The sequence below is a fragment of the Coregonus clupeaformis genome, unplaced genomic scaffold, assembly GCF_020615455.1.
Source record: "Coregonus clupeaformis isolate EN_2021a unplaced genomic scaffold, ASM2061545v1 scaf0878, whole genome shotgun sequence".
Taxonomy (NCBI): domain Eukaryota; kingdom Metazoa; phylum Chordata; class Actinopteri; order Salmoniformes; family Salmonidae; genus Coregonus; species Coregonus clupeaformis.
The window spans coordinates 171,142-195,277 of record NW_025534332.1 but is presented as its reverse complement, the minus strand read 5'-3'; the positions used below and the strand labels follow the sequence as shown (position 1 = coordinate 195,277).

The 24,136-nt window shown below is 43.3% G+C and overlaps 1 protein-coding gene across 1 annotated transcript; it reads right to left on the bottom strand.

The window, feature by feature from the left end:
- Positions 1 to 668: 668 nt before the first annotated feature.
- On the bottom strand, positions 669 to 5,552 carry LOC123485870 (probable protein BRICK1). Its single transcript, XM_045216979.1, has 2 exons — positions 5,422 to 5,552; positions 669 to 806 (listed from the first exon to the last, which is right to left on the bottom strand). Exons 1-2 carry the CDS (start codon positions 5,540 to 5,542, stop codon positions 733 to 735), a joined length of 195 nt encoding a protein of 64 aa, XP_045072914.1. The 5' UTR covers positions 5,543 to 5,552; the 3' UTR covers positions 669 to 732.
- Between the last annotated feature and the right edge of the window lie 18,584 nt (positions 5,553 to 24,136).

The following is a 24,136-nucleotide window of genomic DNA, read 5'->3' as shown; positions in this document are numbered from 1 at the left end:
AGAGAGAGAGATAGAGAGAGAGAGAGATAGAGAGAGAGAGAGGAGTGAGGGGTAGAGGGTGAGAGAGAAGGAGAGAGGGAAGGATAAAAAGAGAGGGAGAGTCAGAGAGCGAGAGAGGGATATAGAGAGAGAGAGAGAGAGAGAGAGAGAGAGAGAGAGAGAGAGAGAGCGTGAGAGAGAGAGAGAGAGAGAGAGAGAGAGAGAGAAAGACTGCATGCCTGGGGTACAGAGACATAATGTGAAAATGAATGGCACCGGGCGGGCTAGCTGAACAGAACAAGATCACGGTGACTAGCCAAATGTGTCATCCTCCGTCCCTCCATCCCTCCGCAAACGGTCAGGAAGGGAAGATTGATCGCTCAAAGTGTAACCGCTAAATGAGCCGCAATGGGCTGCAACTTATTGGTAATAGATTCATTTACGTTCTTGACATTGGATGGAGTGATAAAGGGATGAGGGGAGGAGAAGATCAATGTGACAAGTGATGAAACAGATGAATAGGGAAAGGATGGAAGGACATAAAACATCTCCTCTCTTCGCTAATTATAATTTTAAACGATAGAAATGATGAGGACCTACATTTACATTTTAGTCATTTAGCAGACGCTCTTATCCAGAGCGACTTACAGTTAGTGAGTGCATATATCTTTTTTCAGACTGGTCCCCGTGGGAAACGAACCCACAACTCTGGCATTGCAAACGCCATGCTCTACCAACTGAGCTACACGGGAGCTAGGTCAAGGTTTCGCCTTTAGTAACCCATGCCTCAATGTATTCAATCCTCCTCTCCAAGGCAGTTAGCCTCTCTGTTATATCTAGCCTAGTTGTAAAAGAACGGACATCTGCACAGTTTCACATTGAACATCACTCTGTCGTTTAATGACATGTGCCACGCATTCTGACAACCCATTCATCCGTAACGCAGCACACTGTCGTAAACCATAACAACGTACAGTACGACGTACAGCACGTCGTACCATACATAACATTTCCCCCCCCTTTCCAAAACCAGGGACTGGTACCATATATAAAATGTCCATAGGGCAAGAACCTAGAGTGATACCTGTAAGAAATAAACATTAACCCTTAAACGGATGGACTCTCCAAACTAGCCAGTTCAGTCCATTAACCTGGAGGTTGACTAAGACACCTAACGGAGCCTAAGAATGAAAAGAGGTTAAGTAGTCCCCCAGATAAGCAGGGGCGAGTTCGTGCCCGCATAGGCCTTTCTTCCACCGTCACCGCTTGTGGCTCTGGCCCTTGGGGAACCCACAGAGGCTGGGGCTCAGGTGGTAGTGGTGGAGGAGGTCCATCCGGTGGTGTCTCTGGCCTGCATGTCTGTTTTGTGTGCCTTCGTGTTCCTTGAGGGGCAGGGACTTTTCTGAGGCGGCTGGCGTGCCAGCGTGATCCATTGCTCATCATGAATGTGGCGGGCCCCAGTTGTCGACTGACCTGCAAGGGGTCCGACCAGAATGAGGCCATTTTGTTGCACCGCTGAGGCCGTCGGGCTCGGACCCAGTCTGACACTTGAATGATCGACTTCTTCACCCTGTGTGCCTTGTCAAAACGCTGTTTCATTGCTCTTTGGTGCCTGGTCACTGCCTGCTGTTCTTGGGTGCGCCTAGTCGCCGGTTCTGCTACTCTCTGTGTTCTGAGTCTGTCCAGTGGCAGTTCCATCTCACGACCTAGCATGAGGGATGCCGGGGAGACCTGTGTTGTTGTGTGTTTGCTTGCTCTGTAGTGCATTAGCGTTTGATTCAAAGCAGTTTGGAACGTGCACCCCTGGACCAGGTGCGCTCTGATGCCGTTCTTCAGCGTTTGGTTGAAGCGTTCCACCCCTCCGTTAGCTTGTGGGTTGTAGTAGGCCGTGCGGATGTGTTTGATTCCCTTGTTGCTGAGATATGAGGAGAACTCGGCAGAGGTTAGCTGGGGCCCATTGTCCGTGGTAAGGGTGAGGGGTAGGCCCCACCTTGTGAACAGGCTGTCTAGGATGTCCACGATGGCCTGTGCTGTGACAGTTCCGACAGGAACCACTTCTGGCCACTTAGAGTGGAGGTCATACACCACCACCAGGAAGCGCTGATGGTGAGGGACTGCGTGTCCATGGATCTCGCCACAGATGTCCAGTTGGATGTGCTCCCAGGGGTGGGACGGCCATGCGAGAGGCTGCAGGGGGGTGGGGCGGACTGTCCTGTTTTCCCACTGAGGAGGCATGCAGCACAATCCCTGACCAGGGCTTCAATGTCGTGGTCGATGCCTGGCCACCACACAAGGTCTCGACATCGCTGTTTGACCTTGACTATGCCCAAGTGACCCTCGTGCGCCATGGATAGAACACGCGCACGCAGGCCACTCGGGACCACAGTGCAAAACCCTCGAGAGACACAGACTTCTTCCCAGCAAGAAAGTTCGTGCTTCACTCTGGCGAAAGTCGCCAGCTCTTCCGGCACATGTGCTGGCCATCCAGTGCGTATGTAGGTGCGCAGGGTAGACAGTGTGGGATCCTGTTCCGATGCTTGCTTCAGCTCCTCCAGTGAGACGACTGACTGAAGAGGAGCGTAGAGCATTTGTACAAGCTCTGTTTCGTTGTCGTCTGGCAAGACGGTTGGAGTAGGAGCGTCAAAGGAGCGTGAGAGGAGGTCTGCCACCACGTTATCCCTCCCCGGAGTGAACTTCAGCTGATAGTCATACTGTCTGAGGCGGTCGGCCCATCTGTGCAGCCGAAGTGGCTTGTGGCCAGTTCCTGATGCTGACAGTAGCATTGTGAGGGACTGGTGGTCGGTTCGGAGTGTGAACAGACGGCCATATAGGTAGAGGTGCCACCTTTCGCACGCCCAGACACAGGCCAGTGCTTCTCGTTCGCCCACAGAGTACCGTTGTTCTGTGGGGCTCAGGGCCCCTTGAGGCGAAGGCGACGGGCCTCTCAATGCCATTCTGCAGCTGTGAGAGGACAGCTCCTAGTGCTCCAGCTGAGGCGTCACATGTGACAATGGTGTGGCAGACGGGGTCAAAGTGAGCCAAGACTGGGGCTGTGGTGAGCTGGCTCTTCAGTGAGCGGACCGCGTCTGAGCAGGCTGCCGTCCAGGCCCATGGCTCATCCTTCTTGAGGAGCTGGCGAAGGGGCGCTGTGGTCTGAGAGTAGTGGGGCAGAAACCGGAGGTAGTAAGCTGTCATGCCCAAGAATGAGGCCACCTGAGAGGCTGAGGTCGGTTCCGGGATCCGGTGGACGGCTTCAATGTTCGACATGAGTGGGGCAATGCCTTTGGCCGACAGGCGGAAGCCCACAAACTCGACGGCTGGAGCTGCAAAGGTGCACTTTCCACCGTTCAGGGTCAGGTTGTTCCGCAGTAGAGCACTGAATACTCTGTGGAGTCGATAATCATGGATGTGGAGGTCAGGGCCGTGGACCACGATGTCATCCAGATAGACCGCCACCCCAGGTATTCCAGCGAGGATGGTGCTCATCACCTTCTGGAAGCAGCTGGGGGCGGAGCTAAGTCCAAAAGGCATGCGTGTATATCTGAACACGCCAGCGTGTGTGACAAAGGCCGTGAGGTCTCTGCTAGCTGCATGGAGGGGTACCTGAAGATAACCCTGACGAAGGTCAAGCTTCGTGAAGATCGTGGAGCCATGGAATTGTGCGGTCAGCTCCTCAGCTGTAGGCAAGGGGTACTTATCCGGGACAACGGCCTTGTTCACAGCACGGAGATCCACACAGGTCCGGATTCCACCGGACTTTTTGGTTGCAATGACCAAGTTTGAAATCCAGGGGGCAGCGTTGACTGGCTCAATGATGCCTGCATCCAACTGTGACTGGAGATCTTTTGTGACATCATCACGCAGTGCAAAGGGAATGCGCCGCAGGGGCTGCATGACTGGGGTCACTTCCCGGATTCACTAGGGGCCTGTGAGTAAAGGCTGTGAGGCAGCCCAGTCCATCAAACAGAGTCGGCCAGTTCTGTTGCCATGTGCAGGTAACCTGGTAGATAGCTGACCCACTGTCATCTCTCAGTGTGAATCCCAAGCCTGTGAAGAGGTCGAGGCCCAGGAGGTTGGCACCCCGCTTTGCAACATGAAATGTGAATGATGGCAGATGTTTGGTGCCGTAGTGTACTGGGACCTGGAGGGTGCCTACAATGTCTATCTTAGATCTACCGTACCCACACAGGGCAGTGGAGGGCTGTTGGAGTGGTAGGTGACTGAAAAACTTGTAGTAAGTGGCAAGGTTGAGCAACGACACCGCAGCGCCAGTATCCAGCAGCAAAGGCAAACCCACCTCACCCAGCTGCACAGTGCATGTCCTGAATGACACATGGTTGGTGGAGACGGTTCGGATTTCCGTGTGTTCATGTTGAGAGTGAGATGAAACGAAGGGCCTGTTCTGGGTGGAGCTAGTAGCAGGGGCAGAACGACACACTTTCGCAAAGTGATTGTATTTTGAACAGTTCTTGCATATTTTCCCACGGGCTGGGCAGTTTGAAGCCCTTGAATTGTGAGAGCTAGCCCCACAGTTGCCACAGCTAGTTCTGTTTGTTTGTCTGTGTGCCTGCTGCACGGGCATGTCGGTGTCTGTGTCCATGCAGCTATCGACGCGGAGGGCGTGCGCAGCGGCGTGATCGTTGTAGTGCGCCTGCTCGGGCTGAAGCTGCTGTGTGAGAATGGCTGGGGGCCGAGTGTATGCTGCAGAGCTGTCTGTTAGCATAGAAGAGCATTCCAACGCCGCTTCAACCTGGAGTGCTATTTTAATAGCTCCATCTAGTTGTAAATTATCCGATTCCAAAAGCAGTTTCTCCCTTGTCTTTTCACATAACGTCCCCTCTATCAACTGATCCCTGATGATCTCGTCCCTGAAGTGTCCCGTAGTTACAAGAGCTAGCCAAATCCCTCAGATTAGCCACGTAGCTTTGAATGGACTCACCCGGCCGTTGGTGTCTCTTCCGTAGCCGGTAGCGTCGGAGGAGCACTCGCTCTTTCCGGCGAAGTGGTTCCGTAAGAGGCTGACTGCAGCAGTGAATGTAGGAGCCGATCCAAGCGCTCTGAAAATCCTCTGTCCCTCTGTACCAAGGCAGTGACGGAGCAGTGCTGTCCTCCGCTTGTCGGAGATTGTAGAAAAGTCCATAGCTTCTAAATAAGCGTTAAAACTATCAAGCCAGTTATTCCACGGGACTGGAGGTTCGCCAGGCACGGCGAGGAATGGTGCTGGCGGTGGTAAACTGAATTCAGCCATCTTCGTCGCCAATGTTATATCTAGCCTAGTTGTAAAAGAACGGACATCTGCACAGTTTCACATTGAACATCACTCTGTCGTTTAATGACATGTGCCACGCATTCTGACAACCCATTCATCCGTAACGCAGCACACTGTCGTAAACCATAACAACGTACAGTACGACGTACAGCACGTCGTACCATACATAACACTCTCATTAAGAGTGGCTAACCGGGACCGACAGGACATATCAAATGAATTCACTTCTATATACTCGCGATTTGCCCAATCCTGGTGGATTTCTCTTTGAACTGGGTCATCCTGGCCGGACATCTTTACGAGTTTGCTAAACTCAGTACGCATTTTATCCATTGTCTCTGGATTAATTCTGCCATTAATCAATTTTCTCTGCTCAAGATTGTGACTGTCTTAGACAGTGGAGTCTGAATTTCTTCTGGAGGAAAGTCAATTCGTATGGAGATTGTGGGGGGCCAAAATCCATCTTAAAAGACTGTCATTACAGCTACAGTATAATTTACATACTAATGACATATTGCACATGGAAATGTGTGGACAGTTCTGCCACAGCAATGTACATGATAAGAAGTCCCATTTGTGTGCACTGCTATTTGTTTTATCTCTGTAGTACAGCATATTTGTGTCATTTCTAACAGACGATTGAGCAGTTTTTGACCATTTACAGTTTTTTCTGATTGGTTAAGCACATTTTTTGTAACTATTGGCTATTTTTGCAAAACTCTACACACAAATAAGAAAACCTTTCACCCAATTATCAAAACATTGTAGTTCTCTTGCAAAAGCGAACACAGCTAGATTAACTCTTCACACCTTCTTAAAAATTGTGTTTTCGTATCAAACAGTAAACACAAGCCATCATCTACTAAGCACACAATGTGCCAACTACACACTGATGGTATGAATACAAAACACATCTGGCTTTTGCTTTCTCTGTGTACAGATGTCAATTTGAGGTCATACTTTTGTCATAGTGTCATGTAAACATACAAGGATCCAAACTTCAAGTATTGGTGTTTATTCACACTCATCAAAACCAAGACAAAGTCAGAACACAAAATAGTAATTTCACCAAAAAATGAAAAACAATCAGCCTACATCATGTCGTCTTTCTGGGTCCGGCCACAAAATTTCGTCCACATCGCATGCGATATCCTCCAGTCCAAGGCACCGGGGAAAATATCTCCTTGAATGCCGTATCCAGGCCTGACATGATGCCTGGTCAATATCTCCACATGCCTCCTCCATTGCCTGTAAAAGGGCTACCTGTTGATGAGGATGACGGTCGTACACTTTCCAGCGCCAGGCAGAGAAGAACGCCTCGATGGGATTTAAGAATGGAGAGTATGGAGGGAGGTTGAGTGCCATGAAGAATGGGTGGTCTGTAAACCAGTTGCGGACCAAAGCAGCCCTATGGAAACTAACATTGTCCCATATGATGACATATCGGGTATGCTCTGGTCTCTGAACAGTGAGCATGTCATGTAAGGTGTCCAGGAATGCAATAATGTGTGCAGTGTTGTATGGGCCTAAGGTTGCATGATGGTGAACAACACCATTTTGGCTTATAGCTGCACACATGGTTATGTTACCACCACATTGTCCTGGGACATTGATGATGGCACGGTGTCCAATAATGTTCCTGCCACGTCTCCTGGTTTTACTGATGTTACAGTTTTTTCCAACTGCTTACACACGTTTTCAAAACTATGTCTCCTTTTTTCAAAACTCTACACACAATTCCCAAAACTGCACACACAAAATGCAAAATGCCTCACATCTCCTTCAAAATGTAACACTGCATTCAAAATGCCGTAAACACATGTCAGAATGAAGCATTTGCATCAAATGGCAAACACTTCTTTCATAATAGTACATTTTTGGATATACCATGTAAACACTGTTGTTCTAAATCTAAAGCTCTTTGGTCTTTCATAGGCTTATATCTACATTTCAATACAATGTTCTACAGTGAAAGTAATCTGCTGAGAGGGGTAACAAGTACACTGTAAACACCAATGCAATGTAGAAACAGAAAATATTTATTAGGCCAAACATTACTGTTGTATACAGTAGCACACAACAAAACCATAAACATATGTAAACCAAAAGTATATTCTTTAGAATACAGTAAAGAACACTATTGTGTGTGTGGGGTCCCGGGGGCAGTCCAGGAATTGGTAGGGGGGTGGGCAGTCACCAGTGCTAAGCTACGCTTCATCTCTTCTCCGGGCTGGGTCTGGCCACAATACTTTGTCCACATCACAAGATACGTTTTCTCTTGCCAAACATCGAGGGAAGTATCTCCTAGCATGGCGTATCCAACCTTGGACAGAGGCAACCTCTATGTCCCCACATGCGTCCTCCATTGCCTGGAGAAGCGGCATGCGGGCATAGGGTTGGCAATCATACACTTTCCAGCGCCAGGCTGAGAAGAATTCCTCTATGGGATTTAGAAAAGGTGAATATGAGGGTAGGTACAAAACTACAAATTGTGGATGGGTGGCAAACCAGTTTTGGACCAGAACAGCCCGGTGAAAACTAACATTGTCCCATATAACCACAAATCCAGCAGGCTCCTGATCTGGATCAGGGACAAGCATTGTGTAAATTGCATCCAGAAAAGTGAGCCTATGGCCGGTCTTGTACGGACCCAGTGTGGCATTGTGATGGAGGACCCCGTTTTGAGTGATGGCAGCACACATAGTTATATTACCCCCACGCTGTCCAGGGACATTGGTAATTGCCCTCTGTCCTTTTACATTTCTTCAGCGGCGCCTGGTTTTGGTGAGGTTGAAGCCAACCTCATCCACATAAATAAATCTCCTTCCTTCTCTTCTTTGCCCTCGTCCTCTTCTTCCTCTTCCTCTTCCTCTTCATTTTCCTCTTCCTCCTCCTCCTCCTCTTCCAACACTTCGTCTTTGAATTTGTCCTCGTTGTTGTCCCCTGCCTCTCCCTCCTACTCCTCTTGCTCTCTGTCCATTGTTGGCATCCATTGTTCAAAACAGGTAATCTGACCTTTGACCTATTTATAGGCCTATACTACAGTAAAGCAGTGATTGGTTAGTGATCAGTTAAGCAATTAGTGTTTGCACATGTGAAGAGTGTGTGTGTGACCTGGTGAATAAGTGTAGCATTTTGAATGGTTGTGTTTGGAAAAGGAAAGCAAGTCACTTCCTGTTAGATTTTTGTGTTTTAGGTAGAGAATTGTGTGTAGTGTTTTGAAAAAAGTGTTTTATGCAATTGACAACTGAGTCAAAGGCTGAGAAATAGCTTATGGTTTTGGAGATTTGGTGTGTAGTTTTGCACTTTGAGTGAGAGGTTTCAAAAATCGTGTGACATGAAAAGATTTTGTGTGTAAGCAGTCGGAAAAAACTGTAAAACCGGCCTCTTCTACAAAAAGTAGCTCATGTCCCATGGCATCTGTTTCTAGTTCCATCACTCTCTGGACAAGACAAAACAAATGCAACACATCAGGCCCATGCACAGCACTACAGTATGTACTTCCAAATTCAGAACCAATGACACTATAGCTTACCTGCACATAGTCATATCACAGTTGCTTTACACGTTCTGTGTTTCTCTCGAAAGGAACTCTGTAAATTTGCTTCATTCTTATTCTGTGGCGCGCAAGTACACGACTTAGTGCAGAAATACTTACACTGTGTATATTTTTGAAAGATGGTGTCATTATCAATTATGCGCTGCTGTATTTCGCGCAGTCTTATTGCATTATTGGCAATCACCATGTTCACTATATGGGTCTCTTGCTCTGGAGTGAACATTCTTCCTCTGCCCCCAACATCTGGACGTCTAGCAATTCTGTAAAGTAACAATTTCAGTATTTTTGCATGTATGGTACTGTTGTGTTTCTCATTAGAGTATGGCAGTGCTACAAAGTAGTTACCGATTCTCATTTCGAAATGTCCTAATGATGCTTGCCACAGTGTAGCGGCTCAAATTAGGCTGAACCCGTTGGCCAGCTTCCCTCAGGGTCATCCCATGGTTGATGACATGGTCCACTATTGTAGCTCTGATGTCATCAGTTATTCTATTTCTTACTATTCTTACCCTTCCTCTTTCCCCTCCTTGTCCTCTTCCTCTAACTTCCTCTAACCCTCTCGCTTCTTCAACTCCACGTCCTCTTCCTCCAACTTCTTCAACTCCACGTCCTCTCCCTCGGCCTCCTCTGATTCTCACTCTTCTCCCTCTTACTGCTCCTTCCATTGTACTCCACACAGACAGCTTACCTGTGGCTTATTTATAGTGCTTAGGCTGATTGCAAAGTGAACTAATTATCTACAACAGTTTTCACATGTGCAAGTGTGCCAGACAGTTGGCAAAATAGTGTTAATGATAGCCATACATGTGTATAATTTTGCTAGGAGTGTGTTGGAAATTTGGTAATTGAGTGTAAGCAGTGAGTTGTGTTTAAAGTTCTGCAAAAATAGTGTTGTGCAGTGAATTGTGCCTACAGTTTTGCAAAGTGTGTGTTACAAAATTGTAAACTGAGTGCAAAGCAGTGTTTGTGCTTTTAGTTTTGCAAACTCAGTGAGTGGTTTTGCTATACGTATTAATAGTTTTAGAAATTGTGCTACAAGAATCACGATTAGCGCTTAAGCATTCAGAAAAAACTGTAAAGATGGATTCTACGGTAGGGGGAAACAGCAGCAATGGCCACCCCACCACCATTGTTATTGTTTTTGTTGCCGAGCTGAGGAGAGTCGCTCAGCATGATAAAACATAAATTGCAGTACATATTGTGCTCTTCTATCGCGCGTGCAATGATGTCCGAGGGGGGAAAAAATGTTCATTGTTTGCAGTCACTTCTTTGTTGTTGTAATATGGCAAACGGACGTGGCTGTTTCTCCATTAAGGATTCCAGCTTCAAGTGTTGCACCAATATCTGTATTCATGCTCCATTAAATGAATTAGCAGTTTTAACTTTTTAATCATGCAATCATTTCTCGTTATTGCATAATTTAGCCAGCCAATGCGATGGCTGCCAAGCAACAAACAAGTTGCTTTCAAAATACTGTATATCATGCAAAAATAAAATGTAATCATGAAGTTACTTTACAGTTTTTTCCAACTGCTTACACACAAAATCTTTTCATGTCACACAATTTTTGAAACCTCTCACTCAAAGTGCAAAACTACACACCAAATCTCCAAAACCATAAGCTATTTCTCAGCCTTTGACTCAGTTGTCAATTGCATAAAACACTTTTTTCAAAACACTACACACAATTCTCTACCTAAAACACAAAAATCTAACAGGACGTGACTTGCTTTCCTTTTCCAAACACAACCAATCAAAATGCTACACTTATTCACCAGGTCAAACACACTCTCCTCACATGTTCAAACACTAATTGCTTAACTGATCACTAACCAATCACTGCTTTACTGTAGTATAGGACTGTTTTGAACAATGGATGCCAACAATGGACAGAGAGCAAGAGGAGTAGGAGGGAGAGGCAGGGGACAACAACGAGGACAAATTCAAAGACGAATAGTTGGAAGAGGAGGAGTAGGAGGTAGAGGAAGAGGAAGAGGAAGAGGAAGAGGAAGAAGAGGACGAGGGCAAAGAAGAGAAGGAAGGAGAGCCATCTCTGATGAGATTAGGGCAACACTTTTGTTTGACCATGAGAGAGGCTGGACTGAGAGTCCAGCCCAACTTGAGTCGATTTACAGTGGCGTCCATAATTCGAACCTTCAGAAATGAGAACAGGTATGCAACTATCTAATTACTATTTTAGCATTACAGTAATGTACTGTAAAATACGTATGACTGCATAGTATTGCATAAACATTTGTAACTCTAAGCCATCCATTTACTGCACTGCATTGAATGAATGAGGTTGGTTATCATGCTGTACTACATTTTTGTGTACATTGTTTACAGTTCCTATGCTGAACACATACTGTGTTTGAATTCTGTACAGAGTGGAAAGGCAAAGACATCATGGAGGACGAGGACGCTTGTTTACAGATGTACAAGAGACTGCAATTATAAATATGGTTTTGGCCAACAATGCAATTAGGATTTGAGAGATAAGGAGAGCATATCTTGAATAATGACACCATATTTAACAACATCAATGCTGTAAGCCTGTCAACCATACAACGCATCCTCCAATGGCACCAAGTGACGGTGAAACAACTTTACAAGGTGCCATTTGAGAGAAACTCTGACAGAGTCAAGAATCTGCGACATGACTTTGTAGAGGTATGTATGCAACACTACTTCCAGTACTTCAGACATACCATATTTACTCATCTGTATATCATTTTGTCTGTTACAGAGAGTATTGGAGATGGATGCCCATGTACATTTATTTATGTGGATGAGGTTGGCTTCAACCTCACCAAAACCAGGCGCCGCGGAATAAATGTAATAGGACAGAGGGCAATTACCAATGTCCCTGGACAGCGTGGGGGTAATATAACTATGTGTGCTGCCATCACTCAAAACGGGGTCCTCCATCACAATGCCACACTGGGTCCGTACAACACCGGCCATATCCTCACTTTTCTGGATGCAATTTACACAATGCTTGTCCCTGATCCAGATCAGGAGCCTGCTAGATTTGTGGTTATATGGGACAATGTTAGTTTTCACCAGGCTGTTCTGGTCCAAAACTGGTTTGCCACCCATCCACAACTTGTAGTGTTGTACCTACCCCCATATTCACCTTTTCTAAATCCCATAGAGGAATTCTTCTCAGCCTGGCGCTGGAAAGTGTATGATTGCCAACCCTATGCCCGCATGCCGCTTCTCCAGGCAATGGAGGACGCATGTGGGGACATAGAGGTTGCCTCTGTCCAAGGTTGGATACGCCATGCTAGGAGATACTTCCCTCGATGTTTGGCAAGAGAAAACGTATCTTGTGATGTGGACGAAGTATTGTGGCCAGACCCAGCCCGGAGAAGAGATGAAGCATAGCTTAGCACTGGTGACTGCCCCCACCCCCTACCATTTCCTGGACTGCACCCCGGACCCCACACACACAATTGTGTTCTTTACTGTATTCTAAAGAATATACTTTTGGTTTACATATGTTTATGGTTTTGTTGTATGCTACTGTATACAACAGTAATGTTTGGCCTAATATATATTTTCTGTTTCTACATTGCATTGGTGTTTACAGTGTACTTGTTACCCCTCTCAGCAGATTACTTTCACTGTAGAACATTGTATTGAAATGTGTGTATATATAAGCCTATGAAAAACCAAAGAGCTTTAGATTTAGAACAACAGTGTTTACATGGTATATCCAAGAATTTACTATTATGAAAGTAGTGTTTACCATTTGATGCAAATGCTTCATTCTGACATGTGTTTATGGCATTTTGAATGAAGTGTTACATTTTGAAGGAGATGTGAGGCATTTTGCATTTTGTGTGTGCAGTTTTGGGAATTGTGTGTAGAGTTTTGAAAAAAGGAGACATCGTTTTGAAAACGTGTGTAAGCAGTTGGAAAAAACTGTAAATTCAACGTCCTGACGTCCTGATTAGAGGATATTGAATTTAAAGTAACTTCATGATTATATTATGTTTTTCTGTATATAACGCTATATATCCATATTAAAAAATATATATAAATTAGCTTTAATTTTTTAAAGAACTTATGAAAGAGATTGGTATGTTTAAAAAAAAATTCATGGCACTATCTAATGTAAATGTAAAATGTAAATGTTTTACATACAGATCTCATATTGTACTTTTAGAAGGTGCTATCTAAAACCTAAAAGGGTTCTTCAGCTGTCCCCATAGGAGAACCCTTTGAAGAACCCTTTTTTGTTCCATGTAGAACTTTTTTGGGTTCCATGTATAACCCTTTCCACAGAGGGTTCTACATTGAACCCAAAAGGGTTCTACCTGGAACAAAAAAAGGGTTTTCCTATGCAAAATGTTTTGTATCCATTGTTTAGCTGGAATGGAATGTTCGTACACTGTGTATTTGACTGTGATAATGAGGTTATCTCACCTCGCTATCTTAAGATGAATGCAGGTCGCTCTGGATAAGAGCATCTGCTAAATAACTAATATGTAAAATGTTGTTGAAGCACCTTTGGCTGCGATTACAGCCTCAAGTTTCCTGGGTATGACACTACAAGCTTGGCACACCTGTATTTGGGGAGTTTCTCCCATTCTTCTCTGCAGATCCTCTCAAGCTCTGTCAGGTTGGATGGGGATCGTTGCTGCACAGCTATTTTCAGGTCTCTCCAGAGATGTTCGATCGGGTTCAAGTCCAGGCTCTGGCTGGGCACTCAAGGACATTCCGAGACTTGTACTGAAGCCACTCCTACGTTGTCTTGGCTGTGTGCTTAGGGTCGTTGTCGTGTTGGAAGGTGAACCTTCACCCCAGTCTGAGGTCCTGAGTGCTCTGGAGCAGGTTTTCATCAAGGATCTCTCTGTACTTTGCTCCGTTCATCTTTCCCTCGACTAGTCTCCCAGTCCCTGCCACTGAAAAACCTCCCCACATCATGATGCTGCCACCACAATGCTTCACCATAGGGATGGTGCCAGGTTTCCTCCCGACGTGACGATTGGCATTCAGGCCAAAGAGTTCAATCTTGGTTTCATCAGACCAGATAATCTTTTTTCACATGTTCTGAGATTCCTTTAGGTGCCTTTTGGCAAACTCCAAGCAGGCTGTCATTTGCTTTTTACTGAGGAGTGGCTTCCGGGTTCTTGGTCAGGGAGGCACTTCTCCCCCGATTGCTCAATTTGGCCTGGCGGCCAGCTCTAGTCTTGGTGGTTCCAAACTTCTTCCATTTATGAATACATTTTTTGGTACACTTCCCCAGATCTGTGCCTCTACACAATCCTGTCTCGGAGCTCTCCGGACAATTCCTTCGACCTCATGGCTTGGTTTTTGCTCTGACATGCACTGTCAACTGTGGGACCTTATATAGACAGGTGTGTGCCTTTCCAAATCATGTCCAATCAATTGAATTTACCACAGGTGGACTCCAATCCAATCAAGTTGTAGAAACATCTCAAGGATGATCAATGGAAACAGGATGCACCTGAGCTCTATTTCGAGTCTCCTAGCAAAGGGTCTGAATACTTATGTGAATAAGGTATTTCTGTTTTTTATTTTAAATATATTTCTAAACATTTCTAAAAAACTTGTTTTCACATTGTCATTATGGGGTATTGTGTGTAGATTGCTGAGGATAAAAAAATAAAAATTAGTCCATTTTAGAAGAAGGCTGTATCGTAACAAAATGTGGAAAAAGTCAAGGGGTCTCAATACTTTCCGAAGGCACTATATATATTTCAACATTGAGCCATGCAATTACTTAGAACAATGTGGACTGCAAACAGGTTAAAGTTAAAATATTTAGCAAAGATGGGATAGGTCTATATTTTGTTATTTTGTTTCTGTAAGCTGTTTAACTAACTATAATGGACTAACATTGGAATCGGAGTTGATTCCAAAGCAATACATAAAAGACCGTAAATGTTTATATTTTTAATAAATGTGCAAAAATGTCTAAAACCTGTTTCGCTTTGTCATTATGGGGTATTGTGTGTAGATTGATGAGGGGAAAAAACGATTGAATCCATTTCAGAATAAGGCTGTAACGTAACAAAATGTGGAAAAAGTAAAGGGGTCTGAATACTTTCCGAATGCACTGTATCCATCCAGAAAACTGGAAACAACTTTGGAAAGCGTTGAAGTCAACATGGGCTAGTATCCCTGTAGAACGCTTTCGACACCTTGTAGTCCATGCCCCAACAAAATGTCTACAATATTCTACATAGAACCAAAAAAAACATTTACATTTGACCTTTTAGTCATTTAGCAGATGCTCTTATCCAGAGCAACTTACAGTTAATGTATTCATCTTAAGATAGCTAGTTGAGACAACCTCATTATCATAGTCAAATATACAGTATAAGAACATTCCATTCCAGCTAAACAATTGATATATATATATATATATATATATATATATATATATATATATATATATATATATATATATATATTTTAATACACACCTAAAATCTATGAATAAAAAATCTGAGAACAGTAATATTTTACACACACATGAAGGTACCCACAAGCAATCATTTCTGGGGAAAAAACACAAATGTGAAAAATGGCTGGATATAGCATTTTGGAAATAAACTCTTCATGTGTTACAAAATACTTCCTATAAAATAAATGATGACACTGAATGCCCATCATGTTCATTAACAGCACACAATAGATCTGGTCTGTCTAAACCTGTATGAACAACAATTCAATACGGTGTCTCTTTTGAAAAGTATCCATAACCATCAATAACAAGGGAAGCTTTGTCCCTCCAAGATAATATTTATCTCTGGAGGTCTAGATAGTCTGGCAGGGGATAAAAGGAGGGCCTTCAGATACAATGAACTCCATCATACCTCAGACTATGAACCCATACCCTTCACATTGGTGACATAGTGCTACAGTGGTGGCCATTCTTTATCTTCAGTTGTGTGGGCAGTGTGTGTGTGTGTCTGTCTGTCTGTATGTATATGTGTGTGTGTGTGTGTGTGTGTGTGGTCTGGCTGAAGGAAAAATGTGATTAATGTTTACGCTTTTAAAGGATTAAACATCCTATGGCTCCCAGGGTTACGAATGATGATTCTAAACCTTCGGTCACACTCTAAACCTTCGGTCACCCATTGGTGCTGTCTAACGGTTCCTTAGAAAACCACGTCATATACACAAATAGTTTTGTGTTTAAGCGACTCTGAAACCTACGTACAGTGCCATGAAAAAGTATTTGCCCTCTTTCTGATTTTCTCTATTTTTGCATATTTCTTATTCTGATAGTCATCTCGTCCAAAAAGTTGACTAAAGTTTGCCAAAAAGCACCTGGAAGCAGCTGGATGATCATCAAAACTCTTGGAATAATTTTCTATAGACAGATGAGTCGAAAGTATAACTTTTTGGACAATATGGTTCCCATTATGCCTGGCGAAAACCAAACACTGCATTCCACAGTAAGAACCTTATACCAACGGTCAAGCATGGTGGTGGTAGTGTGATGGTTTGGGGATGCTTTGCTGCCTCATGACCTGGACGACTTGCCTTAATAGAAGGAACCATACATTTTGCTCTGTATCAGAGAATGTCAGGCCATCCGTCTGTGAGCTCAAGCTGAAGTGCAGCTGGTTCATGCTGCAAGACAATGATCCAAAACACACAATCAAGTCTACATGAAAATGGCTAAAAAGCAACACATTTGAAGTTTTGGTATGGCCTGGTCAAAGTCCAGACCTAATCCCAATTGGGATGTTGTGGCAGGATTTGGAACGAGCAGTTCATGCTTGAAAACCCACAAATGTCGCTGAGTTAAAGCAGTTCTGCATGGAAGAATGGGCCAAAATTCCTCCACAGCGACATGAGAGACTGATCAACAACTAAAGGAAGCGTTTGGTTGGAGTCATTGCAGCAAAAGTTGGCACAACCAGTTATTGAGTGTAAGGGGGCAATTACTTTTTCACACAGGAGCATTTGGTGTTGCATAACTTTGTTTATTAAATAAATGAAATAATTATGAAATTGTTGTGTTATTTGTTCACTCAGGTTCCCTTTATCTAATATTAGGTTTTGTTTGAAGATCTGATAACATTCACTATCAAAAATATGCAAAAGTAGAGAAAATTAGAAAGGGGGCAAATACTTTTTCACAGCACTGTACTTCTCTATCTACTAACTACATAGGCAGTATAACTTCAATAACATAGGTGTTTTTATTTTGAAAAGTTCAATGATGGATAACAACACCCTAGAATGCCACTGTGTTTGTTTGCCCTTGGATTAGTGCCGCACAGGGTCAAAGGGTAATAAAGGTCTGGACGTGATCACTGGCTGAAAGTAATACAAGCTATCCCAAGGTGAACAACAACAACCATGGCAAGGGTGTTTGTTTGTATTTGTTGAATGTGATGTCATCAGAGAACCAAAGATAATTGGATCAATGCAGAGTCTAGGGGTCCAAGTCTATGTTAAATCAATTCTGCCCTGACTGCTTTTGTGCAGGGCAGTCATTGATACTTTGTCTTACAAACAAACAGCAACCTTTCACCTCCACTTCGTGACTACACAAAATTAGGCTGGAGAACGATACGAGGGTTAGGAGGCTGTCAGAGAGAGAGAGAGAGAGAGAGAGAGAGAGAGAGAGAGAGAGAGAGAGAGAGAGAGAGAGAGAGAGAGAGAGAGAGAGAGAGAGAGAGAGAGAGAGAGAGAGAGAGAGAGAGAGAGATTGGTTTAGATCAGTTTGTGATCCCATACTGTACAGGAACAATTAAGGTATCTATCTGAAACACTGAACGACGGTGTCCCAAAGCCAAAAACAAAACTCATAACCAACTCACAAAGGTGTTTCAGTCCATGCCAATGCAAATAATATTAAGTAGCATGGCTGTGAAATCCACTCAGAATTTCTAAGATGAGCCCAATAAATTATTAATGTATTCTTAGTGGGGGAATTATTCTGAGGATCATGACTCTGACTGTGTGTGTGTGTGTATGTGTGTGTGTGTGTGTATGTGTGTGTGTATGTGTGTGTGTGTGTGTGTGTGTGTGTGTGTGTGTGTGTATGTATGTGTTGATAATTGCTTGATAGACTGCTGTTGTGGAGGGAAAAAGACCTGACCTTCTGCAGAATGGAAGGTTGTACTCCTAATGAAGGTTTGTTCATTTAAGTTTACATCGATTTGTCTCCTGTTAAGTTAGCCTGCAGCGCTTTGCATCCTAAAAGATTGAAAGATTAAGGATCTATTGGAGTTCCTAATACTCAATGATATGAGACATTTCTCCAATAGCTACAGAGGTGTACAATATGAAAATGACCTGAGAAAATACTGGGAAAGTCAGAAAGTGTTTTGTCTCTAGGCTATTATTTTTAGTGTTTCTACATTGGCTATGCTTTTGAAACCAGGAACCAAATATTCCAAGACAGATGACTCAATACTTTTAAACCAGTTTGAGCTAATGAGGATGTGGGCTACAAAGTAGGTTTTGATTATTTGGCTATGTGTACCGTGGGTCTCTAAGCTATCAAACAACAACACTTTTCAACATCTGACTTAGAGGTTGCAGGAGGAGTTTTTACAAAGCAACGGTTTCACTCTGTGACGGTAAGACACAGCGAAGTGTAACAACTCCTTTCGAACCTCTTCTGCTGAGGTAGTCTCTCTTCTTCTCTTGTTTTTTCCACCACAAATAATTTGTTTGTTGTGAAAGCAGAGGAATTTATAGTGGCTCTTGCTTTTATGAGGTGAGGTGTCCTGCCCACCATCTCTGCAGGGGGGCAAGGAATGAAGCTCCTAATAAAACAATCATGAAGGTACCACAGAATATATCCTGCTGTTATGGTAATATGCTTTCCTCTGGTTCGCCCTCAAATGCAGGTGATGCAATGCATAATCTTTTCTTGGAAAGTGAGATGTGAACTACAGTAGTAAAGTATGTAAGGGATAGATCTTAGGTTCAATAGTAGCCCCTTATCAATATTAACTTGCACTCAGCTTCTCATGGTCTTGTTTCTATGTTGGTTAGGATAGCCAACATCAAGAGGATAGGCATCAAAAGTAATAGCTAGCTCTGAGAAGACCCACGGCCATTCTTTTGAATGGAAGTCCAAGTTCTGAGAGTTTCCCTAAAGTCATAAGGGCTGAGCTCCTAATGAAAATTGCACTCAATTGGGCCGAAGTGGGAAATGCACTTTCAGAGAGTATAGGACTTTCTATTCCAAACATATCCACATGTGCAACATGTGCAACACAACAGTCTTTGCACACTTTCATTAAAGTGGAAACCCTTTAGACTCTCCTGATGTGGTTTAAGCATTGTTGTGGACTTAGAACATCCAATTTTGTTAGCTAAATTATTATTATTTTTAATAGAAAATGAAATGTGGCAAAAAAAACTCAATGGAATTTGGCAAAAAGTACAACAGATTTTATAGGGCCCTAACCCTTTAGATCCTACAAAATATTTTCTATAAAGATGTGGACTCCTGATGTGGTTTAAACATTTTTGTAGACTTAGAACATCCAATTTTGTTAAAACAAAATAAAAGATAAAAAAACGAGACTAAAAGATAAAAAAACGAGACTAAACGGAATTTGGCTAAAAATATAACCAATTTTGTAGGGCCCTAACCATTAAGAAAATTGTTCTCCAAACCATAAAACATTCCCTTTCGGCTTATTCTAATCTAAAAACTTGGCTTGCCCTTGCTCTAGTTATTGTGAAGGTCTGAAATCTTGAGCGAAGCACATCAGGCAGAAGGAGGTGGTAAACTTGTCAACGTTCTCAGCAAAGCTTCCTTTTCAGGAACATGGTGTAGAAGACTTAAACATGCCTGTAGGGTCTGTTTCTATGAGACCATGCAGTTATTTCTAGCAAATCTATTTCATAAACTAACCAAAGTAATATGTTTGTTCAACACTGATCAATTACCATTATAATATTACAGACTTAATTTGTTTGATTGTAGGAAAGCCATTTCAACCACTGTTTTTTTACACATGTATTTATTTGCAGTATAGTCTATTTACATAGTTTGTTGATACTCAAGTTGAGGAGTGGGCTAATATGTAAAATGTTTGATTACCAATGTAATTGTCAATGTACAGTTCTGTCATGTATTGTTGTAGTGTTATACTGTGTTTGGGGATAGTGCAGGCGTTCTAAATTGTTGATCTCCAAAGGGATACAGACAGACACATTGAAGACGTGTCTCGGTTGTCAGGCACTTGAACTTCTGACAGCATATTTTCTGCTGCTCTGCTAAGCCTCCAGAGAAGCTGTTTGTGTGTTTTAGACTTTGTTTAGTCTTCGATCCTTTTCTCTCCAAAAATAAATATACCTCAGTGTGACAACCACTTGTAAACTGACATTTATATTGTCAATATTGAATTGTTTTGGGTGAAGTCTGATACTCTGTTTTACAAGTTAATTATAATAACGGCGCCAGAAAGCAGCCTAAACAGAGAGCTCTGTACATTTTGTACATATATATTATTTTTTATCAGCTTTAAAAAATAAAGTTGTTGTTAGGGCCCTACAGTGTCTGGTTGTTTTTACCCATGGAGCTGGCTTTAAAAGATGCACTTCAGCACCGGCTGCTTTTTGATCAATGAGACCAGATTTCCATATGGAAATCATCTGGCATCACCATCCTCAACCAACATCTAACTCAGTTTAAAAGCCTGAGATCGCTGATCTACTGAGGTAGTCCTGCTCTACGACAATGCCATCCTGTCCTTTGTTTTGTAATGTGTTATACAGTGCATTCGGAAAGTATTCAGCCTTATTCTAAAATGGATTAAATTGGTTTTTTCCCTCATCAATCTACACACAATACCCCATAATGACAAAGCAAAAACAGGTTTTTAGAAATCTATGCAAAAAAAGAAAAATTAAAACACAACTGAAATATGTCATTTACATAATTATTCAGACCCTTTACTCAGTACTTTGTTGAAACACCTTTAGCAGGGATTACAGCCTGAAGTCTTATTGGGTATGACGCTACAAGTTTGGCACACCTGTATTTGGGGAGTTTCTCCCATTCTTCTCTGCAGATCCTCTCAAGCTCTGTCAGGTTGGATGGGGAGCGTCGCTGCACAGCTATTTTCAGGTCTCTCCAGAGATGTTCGATCGGGTTCAAGTCCAGGCACTGGCTGGGCCACTCAAGGACATTCAGAGACTTGACCCGAAGCCACTCCTGCGTTGTCTTGGCTGTGTGCTTAGGGTTGTTGTCCTGTTGGAAGGTGAACCATTGCCCCAGTCTGAGGTCCTGAGTGCTCTGGAGCAGGTTTTCATCAAGGATCTCTTTGTACTTTGCTCCGTTCATATTTTCCTCGATCCTGACTAGTCTCCCAGTCCCTGCTGCTGAAAAATATCTCCACAGCATGATGCTGCCACCATCATACATCACCTTAGGGATAGTGCCAGGTTTCCTCCAGATGTGACGCTTGGCATTCAGGCCAAAGAGTTCAATCTTGGTTTCATCAGACCAGAGAATCTTGTTTCTCATGGTCTGAGAGTCTTTAGGTGCCTTTTGGCAAACTCCAAGCGGGCTGTCATGTGCCTTTTACTGAGGAGTGGCTTCCGTCTGGCCACTATACCATATACAGTGGGGAAAAAAAGTATTTAGTCAGCCACCAATTGTGCAAGTTCTCCCACTTAAAAAGATGAGAGAGGCCTGTCATTTTCATCATAGGTACACGTCAACTATGACAGACAAAATTAGAAAAAAAAATCCAGAAAATCACATTGTAGGATTTTTAATGAATTTATTGGCATATGATGGTGGAAAATAAGTATTTGGTCAATAACAAAAGTTTCTCAATACTTTGTTATATACCCTTTGTTGGCAATGACACAGGTCAAACGTTTTCTGTAAGTCTTCACAAGGTTTTCACACACTGTTGCTGGTATTTTGGCCCATTCCTCCATGCAGATCTCCTCTAGAGCAGTGATGTTTTGGGGCTGTCGCTGGGCAACACAGACTTTCAACTCCCCTCCAAAGATTTTCTATGGGGTTGAGATCTGGAGACTGGCTAGGCCACTCCAGGACCTTGAAATGCTTCTTACGAAGCCACTCCTTCGTTGCCCGGGCGGTGTGTTTGGGATCATTGTCATGCTGAAAGACCCAGCCACGTTTCATCTTCAATGCCCTTGCTGATGGAAGGAGGGTTTCACTCAAAATCTCACGATACATGGCCCCATTCATTCTTTCCTTTACACGGATCAGTCGTCCTGGTCCCTTTGCAGAAAAACAGACCCAAAGCATGATGTTTCCAACCCCATGCTTCACAGTAGGTATGGTGTTCTTTGGATGCAACTCAGCATTCTTTGTCCTCCAAACATGACGAGTTGAGTTTTTACCAAAAAGTTATATTTTGGTTTCATCTGACCATATGACATTCTCCCAATCCTCTTCTGGATCATCCAAATGCACTTCAGACGGGCCTGGACATGTACTGGCTTAAGCAGGGGGACACGTCTCGCACTACAGGATTTGAGTCCCTGGCGGCGTAGTGTGTTACTGATGGTTGGCTTTGTTACTTTGGTCCCAGCTCTCAGCAGGTCATTCACTAGGTCCCCCCCGTGTGGTTCTGGGATTTTTGCTCACCGTTCTTGTGATCATTTTGACCCCCACGGGGTGAGATCTTGCATGGAGCCCCAGATCGAGGGGAGATTATCAGTGGTCTTGTATGTCTTCCATTTCCTAATAATTGCTCCCACAGTTGATTTCTTCAAACCAAGCTGCTTACCTGTTGCAGATTCAGTCTTCCCAGCCTGGTGCAGGTCTACAATTTTGTTTTTGGTGTCCTTTGAAAGCTCTTTGGTCTTGGCCATTGTGAAGTTTGGAGTGTGACTGTTTGAGGTTGTGGACAGGTGTCTTTTATACTGATAACAAGTTCAAACAGGTGCCATTAATACAGGTAACGAGTGGAGGACAGAGGAGCCTCTTAAAGAAGAAGTTACAGGTCTGTGAGAGCCAGAAATCTTGCTTGTTTGTAGGTGACCAAATACTTATTTTCCACCATAATTTGCAAATAAATTCATTAAAAATCCTACAATGGGATTTTCTGGATTTTTTTTTCTCAATTTGTCTGTCATAGTTGACGTGTACCTATGATGAAAATTACAGGCCTCTCTCATCTTTTTAAGTGGGAGAACTTGCACAATTGGTGGCTGACTAAATACTTTTTTGCCCCACTGTACCATAAAGTGCTGTAGAGATGGTTGTCCTTCTGGAAGGTTTGTCCTATCTACATAGAGGAACTCTGGAGCTCTGTCAGAGTGACCATCAGGTTCATGGTCACCTCCCTGACCAAGGCCCTTCTCTCCCGATTGCTCAGTTTGGCCGGGCGGCCAGCTCTAGGAAGATTCTTGGTGGTTCCAAACTTCTTCCATTTAAGAATGATGGAGGCCACGGTGTTCTTGGGGACCTTCAATGTTGCAGACATCTATTACGTTTTGAAGTGAATGAGAATGGTGCACAATGTAAGGACTTACCCTTACATACTACTCAATGTAAGGACCTTGTGTTAATGAAAACATGTTTACTAAGGGGTGACTTTACCAACACAGACTCATCACATAAAACTCAATGGCTTGTGAATGTACAGTATCTGTTCCCCTGGAGGATTGGCACCTGCAGGAGGGAGGTTTGTCAGAGTAATGTAGCATAGCGTTGTGGTATTAAACTGCAGGATATGCAGTTTTTATTAATGCAACATTAAAGGCCATATTGTCATTGTTTGTCTTTGAACCTGACTTGTGCTGTATGTGTAGTGGGTCTGACTTGCCCACGTCCTAACTAAATAACTGTTCTATACAAATCATTTGATTCATTTCCATTTGTTTGTATCTGTGCAATCTGTGGTTTGACTGGTTTCTAGAGGAAAAGCTAAATTGACGAACAAGTATGGAATAATTCTTGATTATATCTTAACTTGCTAAGATTATTCATGCAAACATCCAAACCTCTGTGTAAGTTGTTCATCATGGGATATTTTCTAAAAACACATTGTTTCTGTGCAATACAACAAGCATATTGTAATCACTGTGAGTATTAGACCAAAGTTTACTGAGGGAAAAACACTTTAATTTGAAGAAAAGTGCATATATACAGTGGCGATTTTAGCATGTAAATATTGGTGGGGCAAACAATTATTTTTTGGGGGGGGGTGCGTGCCAGCAAAGCCACTACACAACACAACACAACACTAAACAATACATGAATTGCACTATAACGGTGACAAACGGTGCCCACAAACTGTTAGGGCCTATATAAAGCTGTCCCAACAGCAGAGTCCCAACAGCAGTCCCAACACCTTACCACTTCATTCAGCCTCATTTACTGC